The sequence below is a fragment of the Papaver somniferum genome, chromosome 10 (genome assembly GCF_003573695.1).
Source record: "Papaver somniferum cultivar HN1 chromosome 10, ASM357369v1, whole genome shotgun sequence".
Lineage (NCBI taxonomy): Eukaryota > Viridiplantae > Streptophyta > Magnoliopsida > Ranunculales > Papaveraceae > Papaver > Papaver somniferum.
This window is the reverse complement of record NC_039367.1, coordinates 149171406-149187576: the sequence shown is the minus strand read 5'-3', so window position 1 is coordinate 149187576 and position 16171 is coordinate 149171406. Positions and strand designations below refer to the sequence as shown.

Here is a 16171-nt window from a genome sequence, read left to right as displayed (position 1 = left end):
TCTTGTATTCAATCAGGCTCGCAGATGTCTATTTGTTTGAGTAAGGATTGAATCGAGAAATTGAGATATAACTCATTGATATACTTTTTATTAAGATTGAATCTAGTTGTCTAGTTGATTATCTTAAAAGTGTATTGGATTTCGTCCATACAGATTACTAAGTGAAATATTGGGTGAGGTTGTTGTACCCTCACTTTTCAGGACATAAGGCGATGACATTAATGGACGGATATTCGGGATACAACCAGATACCATTGGCTCCCGAGATCAACAAAACACATCTTTATTTACACCTAGAGGACTGTACTGCTACACCAAGATGCCGTTCGGCTTGAAAAATGCAGGTGCCACCTATCAAAGGTTGGTGGAAGACATGTTCGAAGACAAAATACACAACACCATCGAGGTATATGTATATGACATTCTAGTAAAAGTAAGGCAGGTACCAACCACATCAATGACCTTCGGGATATCTTTCAAACCATGAAAAAATACAAAATGAGAGTTAACCCGACCAAATGCACCTTTTGGGTAACCTCGGGCAAGTTCTTGGGATACATAATCACCGATAAAGGAATAGAAGCATATCCTGATAAAGTCAAGGCCATCTTAGAGATGCCATCTCCGGTGACGGTAAAAGATGTGCAAAAGTTAAATGGGAGCTTGCCGGCACTAGGAAGGTTCATCTCACGATCATTGGACAAGTGTAAAGACTTCTACGGAACACTAAGAAGGGAAGAGAAATTCAAATGAAGCAAAGAATGCGAGGAAGCATTCCAAAAGATTAAAAAACATCTCGCGAGCTTACCTGTCTACAAAGACCCGAGGCCGAAGAAGTGCTTACCCTATATCTCGGAGCTACAGACTGTGCCATTAGTGTTGTACTAATCAAAAATGACGGTACGGAAGAAAAACCAGTGTACTTCATCAGTAAAACCATGAATCGAAAGGAGAAGAACTACACCCGAATCGAGCAACTGATACCCGCGTTGGTATTTGCAACACAAAAATTTCGGACGTACTTCCAGACCCATAGGATCAGGGTACTAACAAAGTCATCTATCGAATCAGTACTTGATAGTGTCGCGAGATCGATACGAATATCCAAGTGGAGTGCTCAGATTAAGCAATTCAACATCTTCTATGTAATGAGGACAGTCGTGAAAGCACCGGCAGTAACATATTTCCTTGGTGATTTTCCCCTTGGTGAGGAGGTAGAGGATATCTCATGCATGGAAGAAGATAGAGACGATCCAACCGACTTTCTGGAGACCTGCAACCTGACGCGTTGGGAAGTATTCACTGATGGGTCGTCAAACAAGGATGGCTCGGGACTAGGGTTGGTCTTCACAAAGCCGAAAGGGAAGAAGATAGTCTACTCATTTAGGCTCGAGTTCAAAGCAACAAACAACGTTACTGAATATGAAGCAGTGATACATGCCTTATGACTAATTGTAGAACTAGTGCTTCAGGAGGTAATACTTACCAGCGATTCGTAATTGGTGGTTCGACAAATTAATGGAGAATATGCTATTCATGACCTGATACTCCAAAAATATTGGGAGTTAGCAAAGTTCTACATCATACAGATCCCTAACATCAAGTTCCGACATATATGCAGAACAGACAACCGACACGCGGATGTTGCGGCTTACATCACCTCCATGACAACAGATCCAAGCATAGAAGCCTTACGAATTGGAAGAGTATTGATGCCATCTATACCCGAAGAAGAGGATATGGAAGTACAAATGGTAGTTTCTACAGCCGATAGATATGAGGCAGGGGATTAGAGAAAACCCATCCACTAATATCTGGAGTCGGGTGAATTACCAAAAGGACGAGCCGAGGCTAACAAGATCAAAAATAAGGAAACATGGTACGATCTACGAGAGGGCATCATGTACATAATATCATATTTGGGACCAATTCTAAGATGTTTAAGCAAAGAAGAATGGCACTCGATCTTGAATGAACTACATTATGGTGGCGCAAGAAATCATAGCTCGGGTCGAAGCCTGTCGGTCAGAGCCAAGACAATACGGTACTTCTGTCCCTATATGAATGAGTATGCAAAGCACATGGCATTTGTTTGTGGTGAATGCCAAAAGTTTAGGAAGAAGATACATGCACCATCAGTTTCATTGAATTCGGTAGTGAGCCCATGTCCCTTCGTCAAGTGGAGCATCGATATTGCGGGACCATTACATGTCGGGTCGGGACAAAGAAAGTACTTAATAGTAGCAACAAACTAATTTACCAAGTGGGTTGAAGCTGCACCCTTGAGACATATTCGGGACAAGGACGTATTTCGGTTCATCTTTGAGCATATTATTTGTCGATTCGGCATTCTTGCAGCTATTGTCTCGGATAACGGAAAACAACTACAAGGGAAGAATATCGACCCATTGTTCAATACCTATAACATCATAAAGAGCAAATCTACACCCATTTACCCAGATGTAATGGGCAGGCCGAGATCACCAACAAGAAAATAGCGGATAATCTAAAAAATGGAGACCAGAGAGATGATTTGGAAGAGACCAGAGAGATGTCTCTGCAAAAGATGGAGAACTATCAGAGGCGGTTACAACGCGAGTACAACAAAAGGGTTCCCCCGAGGAAATTCCAACTGAGGCGACTTACACTCGACGGGCTATTCTTCGAACTCGGGGCGACGGCAGTGCGCAAGTGACGAGGTACTCTAAGGGTCCTGGTGGATGGAAATCAAGTACCAAAGGTTTTCAAGGAGCGGGTCCTTGACAGCTAGGTAACCTACTTACATCTGAAAGGTTTCCCCCATCGCAAGTGACCAGATTCACTTTCCCGGGATAGTTGGTTGATAACTAACCCGGGGTATTCGGGACATAGAATCTAAGAATGACTAAGTACACTTCCACTGGTTCTAAACATCAGTGATGAGATACCTCGATCGGGACATGCATTGGTCCCAATGACCCTCCTTGTTGAGTGTGTTCAACAGAAATGGAATTTCAGCTAATGTGTAAATATTTATATGAAAAGCAGGAAATTGAAAGGATACTGGTTATGAATGACCAAGCACAACATGAGAAAACAAGAAACAATATCAAAAGAGTAAAAAACCATAGAATAAACAACCACCGTTTGGTGACGCATCACCCCACGAAATAAAATGTCCAAAAGTTATAGGTGTTCAAGCGAAAGGAAAATTACAGCCCGAGATAAGGGGCAAAATAGTGACACAACATTACAAAAGGCACGAACTATTCGTTCGGAGGAATCGATGCCGAGCCCGACTTCTTAGCAGCAACTTGAGCCCTCCTCTTCTCAATGAACTTCTTCACACCCTCCTTGATCTTAGCGGTGAGCTCGACCTCATACTTTTCCTTCGCTTCAGCAAGCTGGCGGGTCAACTCGGTAGAAGCAGCATCAGCATGGGAAATTCTCGCATTTAGCCGATCCTCATTGTTCTTCAGTTGGACAATATCCTCCTCCAAAGATTTGACCTTTCCTTTCTCGGGTACACGAACAAGAATAACAACACGGTTAACACACAAGAAAAAAGATACAATGAAGCAAGGAGACATACTGGAAAACAAAAATCACGCACAAAAACCTGAAAGCACGAGCAAAACTAATTTTAGAGTTGATTTCGAGTTCAGACATCTTCAATACCAACTCGTTCTACTGTTTTTCATTAAACTCATTAGAGGGGTAGTATTGCTTGTGTTTACCCCAAGCCGTTTTCTGCCGATCATGTACTGTTCGAAGACCCGATAACTGGGCTCGAGTCCACTCCAAGTCCCGCGATACTTGATCAAACCCGAGAATTTACTCCTCTAACTTTGAACGGAACTCTCGGCATCATCTCTCAACTGTGACAGACGTTTACGATCGGCATGAAGATCTCTGTTCTGAAGCCTCAAAGTATTGCACTGACTCTCTAAGGACTCGATCAGTAGTTTTCTGTCGGGAGCAACTCTTTAAATCCGAGATAGCTCGGCTCGGAGATTATCTATTTCTTCGGGTACATACTCAAATCTCTGATAACGAAGCTCGGAATGGAGACTCTCATTTTCGGCGGACTGGCGGTCAATCTTATCATCCTTGTTGTAAATCTTCTGTTGAAGAGTAGCAACATGCTCTTTTTCGATGTTCAATTTCTTGGACATAGTACGATATTCATAAATGAAGTCTCGGTCTAAGCTAGCTATCTCGGATAGGAAGACAACGCTAGACTCAGGATATTGGCACTACATTATCAATCAAAAATGACAAGGTTTCGCAAAAATACCTTTGGAAACAGCTAGTTGTCTCTCGAATCCTCGGGCGCGCCCTTGCTCCCTTTGAAGTTGATCCCGAAAGCTAGCCATGTCTGCCAACTCTTTCTCACGAATAGCAGCTTCAAGAAGCCTTTTGTTCGCGGCCTAAAGGGATCAAATCGGGTTAAGTCACTAATAAAAGCAGAAGCACCAAAGCTAGCTACACGCTCAAAACAAAGCGACTCACCATAACGTTGAGGGAATTCCTCATAGCAGAACCATACAGGGGAACCGCCTTCAACATCTCGGCAGCAAAAAGATAACTGAAGCTAGAAGAAGTAAGATCACCCAAGGAATCACACACATGACCCAAGAAGGTAAAGACGGAACTTCCGACTGTTCCTTCATTGAGAGGATTCTTGTTCACTAGCTCGTTTCGGGTGGAAGCATTATCCTCGGGGGCAGGGATCTCGGGTTCCTTCTGCTTCTCACCCGACCAATCGGTCTCAGTATCAGAACTGAAGAACTCATCATCATCATCATCCGTTATCACCAACACTACCTCTGCATTTGAAAGAGAAATTCCCTTTCCAACAGAGGACATCTTGGACAATGGGGGCACATTCTTCCTAGGGGCAGATGATCACCTACACCGGGAGAGGAGACGTCAGAATTCTTCTTCTTGACCAACTTTTGGGTATAAATCACGATAAGGGGAGACGATCATCTAAGTCCTCACCATCCTTCCCCGACGAACTTTCCACACCCTCCTCACCAGTCTTCTACTTCTACAAACACAACATCGCGAGATCCATTCAAGGCAAAAAATAGGGGTAAGTACATATACTGAGAGTAGAGCAATGTATTTTTTACCTTCACTGGCTCCTCCTCAGTCCTAGCACTAGAGCCTCTCTTCCGAGTGTTTTGAGTCTTCGGCTGATTACCCTGAGCCTTAGGATGATTACTCTGAGACTTGTGATACAAAGGAATGGAGCAATTAAAAAACTTTTCTGGCTACCCGATATCGCAAAGGTAATAAACCCAAACCGAGCAAGAGGATGAAAGCCTTACCTGATCAACATTAACCACCCAGAATTGGTAGGAATCGATAGGAAAGTCAGGAGAGGGGAATTTTCCATTTAAAATAGGACCGCGAATAACCAGAGGAACCCGATCCAAGACAGAATCACTAGTATGTCGGCCATGCTTATTAGTATTGGTACTTCCCTCGGGATCTTCATCCAGCATCAATTTCTCAAAACCGTCGGTCGGAACCTTAAGTCGATGAGGACTAGCAACAAAACCATCCAAAGAGCCAAGAGAAGAAGTCCCACTTCGATAATTTCCAATGAAGCTGGCCGAAGTATACTTACTCGCGTCAGAAGGATCATAGGTTGACTAAGGAGTCTGGGTACGCTCACCCTTTCCTCGCCTCACCCATTCAGCCATCAAGAGGAATGTATTCCTGTTCCACTGAGCCAAAGCACGGGAAGGATGAAGCTGAGACAGAACCTCATAGGCAAAAGTACGGATCGGGTCATACAACAGAGTACGCAACCCGAGTTCAAGTTGTCCCTTGGTAATGATGGTCGCCTTGGGAGAATGGGAGAATCCCCAACCAACTCCCTCCTCAGTTAACCTTTCAGACCCGACAACAGTTCAAGATCATAATCGTGAAGATTGTACTCATCCTTCAATTGGTCTAGAAACTGAGCATCAGTAATGTTGGAGTACTTATAGGTCTTCCTCTCAATCCTACATTCAAAAAGAGAAGAATCATCTGAAAAATAGAATCAAGAGCCCGCTGGTCATGAAGGGAATTCTATCAAGAGAAAACAACAAATCTAAAGGGACATTACCTTCATCAGAAAACGTATAACTTACACACCTCTTTTCGGTAATGGACGGATTTTGAGAAGCTATGGAGATTAGATAAGGAGTAAAAACTGATAGCGTGAAGAGATAAGGAAAAACAGTGAAGGACAAGGACAGCAGCAAAGAAAAAACGAGGGTGAAATTGAAGCAAAGGTGAAAAGAACAACAGAGGATGAAGGAAAGTTGCAGAGGCGGAGAAGCCAAGAATGTATGTTCTTAAAAAAAAGAAAAGTGAAAAAACAAAAACCCAAGGGCTTATCATTCACATTTATAGTCCAACGGTTATAACCGGCAGAAGAGGTAACGGGTCATAAAGGGCGGAGTAATGGGGGAACAGCAGATCGGAAAACGCTGCATGACCAGAGTCGTGGGAGGCGAAGCACTTTCTTCACCTCGTGTCGGGAACACGGGCGAAAGAATGGGCATAAATATAGGGGTAAAAGTGATAGGTACAAGTGGAGCAATCCCAAGCCACGACTCATTGAAGAAGCAACGAAGCGAAACAATAAATCGTCTTCTATAACATCAGCCCAAGGAAGAGATATCCATCAATTACCCATATGACAAGCACGTGTAAAGAAGGAAATCGGATGTGATGGAGAGATGACCATCGAGAGTCGAGGTAATAAATGCACTGACATAGCACGTCGGAAGAACAGAAGAATCTAGTCAAGGTGGGGCCAGAAAACAAAGATACCAATTCGGGTCGGGAGATAATGCGACATCTATCAGGCTATCAACATCGGGAAGAGACGCATCGGGAACTACATTTATCGGGATAATCCGAACATCGGGTAATAGATATCAGAAAGAACATTACTCATCACCGGACATGAGCATTAAGAAGGATGATCTGTGACCCACATTCTAACTTCGTTATATGAGCGTGTAAGCCTATATAAATAGAGAACCTTGTAAAGAGAGAGGGGCAAGCAATCGCTAAGAAGTGGGAGAATATAGAAAGTATTGAGGAGAGAATATAGAAAGTAGTGAGGAGAGAATCATACCTTGTATTCTTGTGTGAAGTAATAAGATCATCCTTTCACTCCGTGGACATAGGTAATCATGCCGAACCATGTATATCTTGTGTTTTTATGAGTCTCTTACTTGTTTATGTTTGCTATGAGTTCATGTGGATTGTTGGATGTAGTTGTAGGATTTTCTACACCTCCAGGTCATAAATAATGTCTTTTGGTCAGAAGCTCAAAACTGTGGTGGTATGGTGGCAGATACTGTTGGCAGTGGCCTGAACTCACTACAGAGTGATTGACAACCAAAAAATTGTGTTGTAAGAGTCAGGTTTTCCTTTGAGTATTTTTGTGTGGGCTCTTTTTCTTTGTAGCTTGATTTGGTTTGGAATGTTATGTTTCATAATCATGTACTTCTTTTCTACTTCAAAAATAAATAAAAGTATTTTAATTCTTCTTTAATTTCTCCTTAATAAAAAATTACTGATTAAAAAAAGGAGTTATAGAATGATGCCACACTGCAAAAAAGAATAAAAAATAAATCATCCAACACAAAACTTTGTAACTGAATTCATTACGGACTCAAAAGATGGTTAACAACTCTTGGTTGGTGGCCTCTAAACGTACTGTCAAAGTTATCCATTTATATCACTATTAAGTCAAGCAATCAATCAACTTGGACTAAATATCACTAGTAAGTCAAGAAATCAATCAACTTGGACCAAAATATGTACTAATAATGCTTTATAAATGATAGTTTTGCAACATGAACTAAGCAGAGACAGAACGAATTAGACACAACAACCCAAACATTCTTGGTCAAGCAAGTGATAGTTTGCATTTGAAAGATGATGAAATTTGGAGGAATTCTTGGGTTTGACAATGGAGTCATGCTAGCACCTATGGGTGTCGATATCGCAGGACCTGAACCCGTTGCTGCTGTTGCCAATGCCGGTGGTATCGGACTCATCGCAAGTCCTGTTGTATGAACTCTTTATTCGTTAACTCAATCACCTTTATTTATCGCTTTACATGTACATATGAATTCACGTTTCGATTTTTTTTTTCTTGTAATAATGATCAATTACAGAATGATTATGCACTGACTGTGAAAGTGATAAATGATACAAGAAAACTAACGAATAAACCATTTGGAGCTGGGATATTTTTAGAGTTTGAGCAAGAGAATACAATCAGAGCAATATTTGATGAGAAGTTGGCTTGTTTGCAAGTGTACTGGGGTGATTTTCCAAAAAAAATGGTTGATGAAGCTCATAAGCGTGGCATTAAAGTTATCCATCAGGTATATTAATTAATATGAAGTCGGATCCATTTTTTTTTCTTGAGATTCTGCTTTGTGCTAGAAGTTACTGGTTGTTGATATTTGGGAAATACAAAGATTACGATTTCTAACTACTATATAATTATTTGATGTAGGTTGGATCAGTGAAGGCAGCTGAAAGGGCAATAGCTGCAGGAGTGGATTGTATCGTAGCTCAAGGTTCCGAGGCTGGTGGTCATGTTGCTGGTACAGTTAAGTGACTGCAAAGATAAATCCTCAAGTGCTACAACTATCTACCTTGAAACTCACTCACAATAACAATTGGCAAGTAAAAAAAAACAAACAAGTTTAATGACTACATCTCAAGAGTTCAATTCATACGCAGGTTTCATTGACGGCATTAGTGCCAAGAATAGTTGATGCGGTTGGAAATAGAGGAATTCCTGTTGTAGCAGCTGGATCAATCGCTGATGCTCGGGGATACGTTGCTGCCCTTGCACTAGGTGCTCAGGGTATCAATGTAGGTACAAGGTGGGTTATAACTGTGCCTAGCCCTTATCTAATGATTAAGCAATTTTTAATTTTCTTTGTTGTGATGATTCTTTCCCCCTTATAATATATGAGTACGAATAAATAGGTTTATAGCTACAAACGAAGCGTATGCAAATGACTATTACAAACAACAACTGCTTCACTACAACGAGCAACAGACAGACCGTACTGAGTTGTACGAACGTTACAATTGGAAAGCAGACGTGCGTTGCCTTCGCGCACCTTTCTATGAACAATGGAAAAATGCACCTCACTTTGTACAAAATGACAACTATCAACCTATAGTTGGGAAGACAATTTTTTTTACCAAGGTAAACTTTCCATTTTTCTGATGATAAATGTGTAAAAATAGAATTGGCCATTGTGGAAGCTTAACTCATGATAGGCTGAGTCGAGCAATTACCAAAAGGCCTGGTAGATCATAAACGGAAACTCTTACTTCTAAGCTTCCGGTTAATCAGTTTTGTCAATAAATATAATTTTGCGATATGAGCAGGAAGCAGTTCTTCGAAGATTCTCCGGTCAAGTAATGAACCGTCCTACTACCGGCAACTTAGAGGATATGGTACTGTATGCAGGACAAGGAGTGGGTCTTGTAAATGATATTGTTCCGGCAGGTGAAGTGGTTAAAAGATTTGTTGACGGTGCAAAGGCTATAATACAAGGGCTAAGCAAAAATTATTTACCAGAGTCCAAGAAAGACAAAGCTAATGATCACAGTGAAGACTGAAGATGATGAAAAGGGAAAGGATAAAAAGTTGAGTAGGCCATGAATAAGGAATGTGATAAAATTATTCATTAGACTAAGTCTTATGGGCTAGTTTGGATGCGGTAGATTAACACTTAAGTGTTGCAATTTAAAAAAAAAGTGTGGCAAAAAAGTTAACACTGATTCTCTCTCCTACCAGTTGCTAGAATGTGAACTAGCATGCTAGATAGTTACGCTGAATGATTCAGCGCTTGAAAAATCACCTTTTCGCGGAATGGTTCAGCGCTGAGAGATTTATTTTTGATCTGACGGCTGAGATTTAAAGCGCTGAACCATTCAGCGCTGGGCTGACGTGGACTGCTAATCTAGCTGCTAGATTAGCACTCCCATAAGACTTAGGAGGTAGTCCTGACTGCTAATCTAGCTGCTAGACTAGCACCCATAAGACTTAGTCTTAGGAAGAATTGGTTTTTATGAATTTTAATAAATATTCTGTAATAAATTATGGACATGGCCTCGTATTCATATATGTACTGCAAGTCTGCAACTGAAAATGATATGTACTTTAAATAAAGATCGACTTCTACTTATGAACAAAACTTTAAAAGTCGGGGGGGGGGGGGGTGGTGGTGAAAGAAGAACCTTTAAAAGAATATGCATCCAGTTGCTATCATCCAGACCTCGGACATGTTTCAGGATCACACCACGTCCTTAATTCATGCAGTACAAAGTTTGCATCACTCGGCCAAATCTGGGAAAGAAAATGAAAAATGTTAAAAACAAACTTTAATACAACCATACAGCATGCTTGAGAACAGTTCGCATTTTCACAGCTATATAAGATTTATTGGAGAACCGTCAAAAAGGAAGCTAGTATGACTTATAAACCGAGGTTCGACCAGACGAGAGACCATATGTACGCCAGCTCCAAGTTCAGGTTATTAACAGGAATGAAGCCATACAATGACAGATTCGATTGTGGAGAAGTCAGAGATTAATGATTATTCAGACGATCAAACAGTAAAACAGATGAAATATGCAGTGCAGACAGGAGGAACTTGAGAAACAAAAACCCTCAGCAAATTAAAGATAAATGGGGGGAGGGCTCTGAACCACTGATGGCGAACTTATCAGAAGAAGAAGAAAATGTAACCACACATAAAAGAGAACTAGAATCTCAATCAGGATATGTGGTTTGAATTTTCGCCATTCCGTGTATTCACAGCTAAAACAAGAGGTGCTTAAATGTCGGAAATTATTTATTTAGAAAAACCTAGAAATCAAGTTGGTTTTGTTGTACTCATAAATCTCTAGAAAAATCAAGAGTTTAGTCAAGGAAAAGCCTACAAATATGCAATTATAGCATCTCTATAAACGCAAGAAGTAATCATTATAGACAAGTTCAGCTCAGACTCTTGCTCATCACTTTCTAGTATACTACTAGTGTGTTGGAGCTCTGTAAGAGCAAGTACTACGGCTCGTACATATCTTGCATAATCAAGTAGATGATGCTACCAACGTTTCCACAAGAGCATGGGCATCAACACAACATCTGAGCTCGCGTTTGTTGTTAACATTTTCAACACAGAATTGCCGTGATCATAGTTTTGTAGATATCTTAAGTCTGGCCCAATTAAGATCTTACTAGGACATGTGCAGGTGAGATGCACTTATCAACACGGCAGAGAACATCCTACAGTAGTACCAGCTATTAGATAATCTTTACGTTATCAATCCAAGTGTTTGAAGTGTGTGACAGAATAGTGTTTTTAATTTCCAGTTATGTAGATGTTGCTGAATACAGTTATGATAAAAAGGAGAAAGACACAGGCCGGTAACAGATACTACATATGTCTTAGAACACATCGTAAGACAAGTAGAGAATCACAGAAAGAAAGAATGAACAACAATTTGCATCTATCTAGAGTTAACATAGATTCCTTCGAAGAAACTGATATAATAACCACTGCATTAGTGCAGAGACAAAAAACTTAAGAAACTCACCAAGATGGATCAAATTAAGTGTCCTGGGAAATTTCTGTGAACTACAAATTTTAGACTCAAAATCACACATAGATAAACCTAGATTCTCAATCAAGATAACTGAATTACTTTTGCAGCCGTAACGGATGTGTATTGCACACTAATATAGGTGAAATATAGAGACATGTCATGGTCAAAACTTTGTAGTTTTTCTACCTTAATCAAGACCCTATGTCAAATAAATCCAACGTGAATCCAATTTCATTTCTCACAAAATCATGCTAGGCCATTAATTAGAGATGCGTTAGACACGCTTATATCACATATAAGCAAATGTATTTGCTCAAGCCAATATACAAAACCCTCAAACAATCACAAATCCACAACTATAAAAAGGCTAGTCTGCACCAGAGAATAGCGTATTCTGCTCTTATTAGTGTATTTTGAACAGAAAACATTCAAATCCTTCATAAACATAAAACATTCAAATCCAAAAGTACACTCTAATTTACAACTATACACAATCATTAGCATATGCATCCAAATTCCTTTCCTTAGTGTTTTCTGTTCTTATTAGTGTTTTTTGAAACAGACTAGTCTGAGTTATACATTTATACAAACAGCATGAGAGCATTACACAACTCCTCTATGTCCAAGAGTAACTCATAATTTACCTAATTCGGCATATACTACTTCAACTAAGATGCAAAAAAAATGAGAACTTTGAAACAATTCAATAATATAAGAAAAATAAATTCAATAAAATTTAAGTAAGACTCACACCCATATGCAGTAACCCACTCCTCCTCCACCTCCTCAACATTTTCGGAAGAAAAACTACTTTTTCAAGATGAGACACTGCAAATCTGTTCCAATTTCTGCTGTTTAGCTTAGCTGAAGAAGAAGTAGAAAAAAAAAATCAAAAAATTAATGTGCACCAGCCGGGAATCGAACCCGGTTCTGTACCGTGGCAGGGTACTATTCTACCACTAGACCACTGGTGCTAGCAGTTGATGGATCTTCAGATTCATTTTTGTTGACCTATTGTTCATTTTTAGTTGTCCACTCACCTCATGGTTAGCAACTTCGATAGTTTAGAGTCTCAATGGACATGCCTAGGCATGTAACAAATACGCAACAACTACTCAAATTTCAACTAGTAGTATAAATCAGGTGTTGATACCCAAAGAGGGATCCAATTATCTATGCTGCATTGATTTATACTAACTACTTGAATCTTTCTGTTCCTCCACAGTCAATTCTCTGTTTCTGACAACTGCGAAATGCTTTGGTTCTATCCTTGTCTGTTATGTCCACGGAGTAGTACGGCGAAAGTGGTGAATCTAGAGAATGGAATAGAGGTACAGTGAACCCAATGTTATGATATTTTGGGTATTCATCCGCAGGTAAGGATTATTATTCTTTTCAGGCATGGGGAGTAGGGTGATTGAGTCTTTTTACATTGTTGGTACTTTCTCTGTCTACTACACTGTTAATTCAATCGCCCTTTTCTCTTTGCCTGAACAACTAATCCTTACATGCGAATGATCGCCCAAAAACTCATGACACATTGGATTCACAGCTCCCCTATTTCATGCTCTAGATTCACCACTTTCTCCGTGAACTGTAGTTTGGACATAATAGATGAGGATAGAATCAAAACGTTTCATAGTTCTCAGACTATTCCCAACTTCACTGCCAGGACTCAGGAGGGTTGATCCTATCGTATGAGGCAAAGTTCTATTAGATTATAGCACGCATGCAAGTAGTTTCATGAGGTATCCAGGCAAGACCTGAAGTAAAAAGATGTATCTTGTGTATTTTGGTAGGGCATGACAAGATATAATATCTCTAAACCTTGATCAAAAGGACAAAGGGGATATGAAAAGCTGTTGTCCTTAAATTATGTAGCAGTCGGCGAAAACGACATATAACCACTTGGCAGCATGTTTTTTAAGTCATTAGTAATGATATTATCCTTTTATTAATGACTTTCTGATTTATTATCCTAAATTTCTTTTTCTTAAAAAAGAAAATTAAATTCAAAAAGGTGTCGCTAGGAAGCCACTTGGTCGATAAAACAAAGGCTATTGTAGGTTTTTGGAGTTGGCCGGACTCCGGAGAACAAGGATAAACCAAGCCCTCGTTCCTCCCCAGAAAGTAGCATATTGTCAACCACTCATTTCCCTACTTGTTCTGTGTCAAATGAGGCGATTTTTAGTCCAATGGCGATTAAGGTGTGCCGAGGCGTGAAACAGCGCACCCCATCACGACTTCATTCGATTAAGTGCAAGTCTTATGGTGGAATCTAACCTATTCCAAGTATGGAAAAATCATGAAATATCAAATCTAATGGCTTTCAAGTTGGGGTTTTTCACAGAAAATCCAAGTAAGATTCCACCGTTTCGTGGAAGGGTTCGTGGAATCCATCTAAATGCCAATAAGAATAGCGTTAAACGCTATTAAAAATAGCGTTTTTTTTTCCGTAAATTTAAGATGAGTTGTTGAAATTTAACGGCTGAGAAAAAAACGCTATCTTTTAATAGCGTTTTCTTAACGGTATTAAGAATAGCGTTTTCACTATTCCACCACTACACTTGCACTTCCATCCACGATTCCAAATGTTGAGGTGGCGTGGAAGATGGAAGATGGAACTCTTCCACGGTAAGACTTGTTCTAAGTAAAGCTAAAGTTAAAGCAATCCACTAATTAAGAACCGATCTTGTTTCACTAAATTCCAACTCTTATCTTGGAAAGGTGGAAGTGGGTGCAATAATTGATTTAGAGATATTATCGGGTTGTCCACTGTTTGCTCCGTTCCTTTGTTTTGTACACATCTTTTTTCTTTTGTTTCCTCCACTTAGAAACACATCTCCAATCAAAAGTAGGCGAACGATCCAAAACTTCTCAAACCGAAATGTAAACTCAGATTTCTTTTCGAGTCCAAGATACTTCATATCAACAAAAGAAAACAAAAATTGAAAAAGCGACTACACCGTGTAAGTTCACATTTTTGCTCCGTTCCAAGAAATTGGCATCTCAAGAATAGCCGTTCTTTCGCTTCCCTATATGTGCAATATTATGGGCACATTATACAAGATTCTTTCACCTCCCAGATTGAACCCTTAGGGTCCATTTTTTCTGATTGCCACACACAAGAGTCAGGTGTAGGGGTGAGCATTTGGTCCGTAATCCGCGGATATAATCGGGACGAACCGTTCATTTGCGGATGGATGTCCGGACCGTTCGTTAATGGGTTGAATACGGATGGAATTTTTAAAATCCATCGGACAACGTATCGGGTCCAGATGCAACCTTGAAAATCCGTTGGACATCCATATCCGTTAAATTATGGGCATTTATATAGTTCTAGAAAATACTATGAATCATTTAGGAATTTTTAAGATGTTTGCTTGGGGTGTTGTACATGGCATATTTATATTTGTATACATATATAGGATATGTAGGTTTTATAAGGAGTCATTTGTGTCAGCTTATTTTCTTTACTATAAATTTTAACTAAAACAAATCCATTGGGTTATCCGCATCCAATCCGTCCATCCGTGCATCCATTTGATGCAAATCCGTTGGATATGGATTCGATGCGGATGACAAATTTGAAATCCGCAGTGCAATGGATTGGATGAGGATGAGGCGCAAAAAGGTCCATATTGGCCCATGATCACCCCTAGTCAGGTGCTCTAAAAGACATGATGTATTGGTGCGTCGGAAAAAAAATAACAAAGAACTAAATGTTATTCCCTGCGAGGGGTGGCTTACCCAGGTTGTAGCCCACCCAAAAATCCCTAAAAGCAGCTTTGGGCCATTGTAATACATTCTCAAAAAAAAGCAACGAGACTTGGGTTTCGTCACTCATAAGTTTTTAGTGACCTTATTTAAAGACGAAATAATGTCTAGTCACTAATGAATTTTTTGTGATTATATATGTCTGTCACCATTCAATACCATTGTGATGATGCAAAAAAATTGACATAAAATATTTTTGGTGATAATCTATAAATTTCGTTACAAAAGAAATGTTTATACTAACAAAATTAATTCGTCACTAGCTAATTTTATAGTGACGAAACTAAATGTTTGACGCTATATTTATTTTTAGTTAGCATCAGCTTGTTTGGTTGCAAATATTTATATAGTAACAACTTCTAATCGTCACGAGACAGAACATTCGCAACGAACTAGATTTTGTCGCTTTAGTCATTTTCAATGGCACTATAACTTCACCGCAGTTCGTGATTTCAGTGATTATTGAAATGTTGTCACCAAGATTTTTTTATGGTGATAAAAAAAATACGTAGCTGCTAAAGAATAAGTTTGTGGTAACAATATATTTTATCATGTAAAACATAATACTTAAAAATATTGTAATAAATTAGAGAGAATCAATTCACTTGTCGTAGTAATTTTTCATTAGGGGAAACATACAAGTCGTCATTTGTTTACGTCGTTTAATGGGAAAAGATCGAAAATAATTCTCTATAAACCAAAGATTGATTCTGTAAGATTGAATCAAAAGTTTGTCGGGTGCAACGAGCCT

General features: G+C 39.6%; 2 protein-coding genes and 1 non-coding gene across 3 annotated transcripts; 1 reads left to right on the top strand and 2 right to left on the bottom strand.

Moving 5' to 3' along the window:
* Window positions 1-3225: 3225 nt before the first annotated feature.
* Window positions 3226-4544, bottom strand: LOC113318511. Its single transcript, XM_026566682.1, has 3 exons — window positions 4492-4544; window positions 4277-4409; window positions 3226-3493 (listed from the first exon to the last, which is right to left on the bottom strand). Exons 1-3 carry the CDS (start codon window positions 4513-4515, stop codon window positions 3246-3248), a joined length of 405 nt encoding a protein of 134 aa, XP_026422467.1. The 5' UTR covers window positions 4516-4544; the 3' UTR covers window positions 3226-3245.
* A 3394-nt stretch (window positions 4545-7938) lies between these two features.
* Window positions 7939-9651, top strand: LOC113316496 (nitronate monooxygenase-like). The gene is made up of 6 exons (XM_026564663.1): window positions 7939-8070; window positions 8178-8390; window positions 8525-8620; window positions 8755-8900; window positions 9007-9232; window positions 9418-9651. Exons 1-6 carry the CDS (start codon window positions 7939-7941, stop codon window positions 9649-9651), a joined length of 1047 nt encoding a protein of 348 aa, XP_026420448.1.
* Window positions 9652-12546: 2895 nt separating this feature from the next.
* TRNAG-GCC lies at window positions 12547-12617 on the bottom strand. Its single transcript has one exon. It is a non-coding gene; the product is annotated as a tRNA-Gly (tRNA).
* Window positions 12618-16171: the final 3554 nt, after the last annotated feature.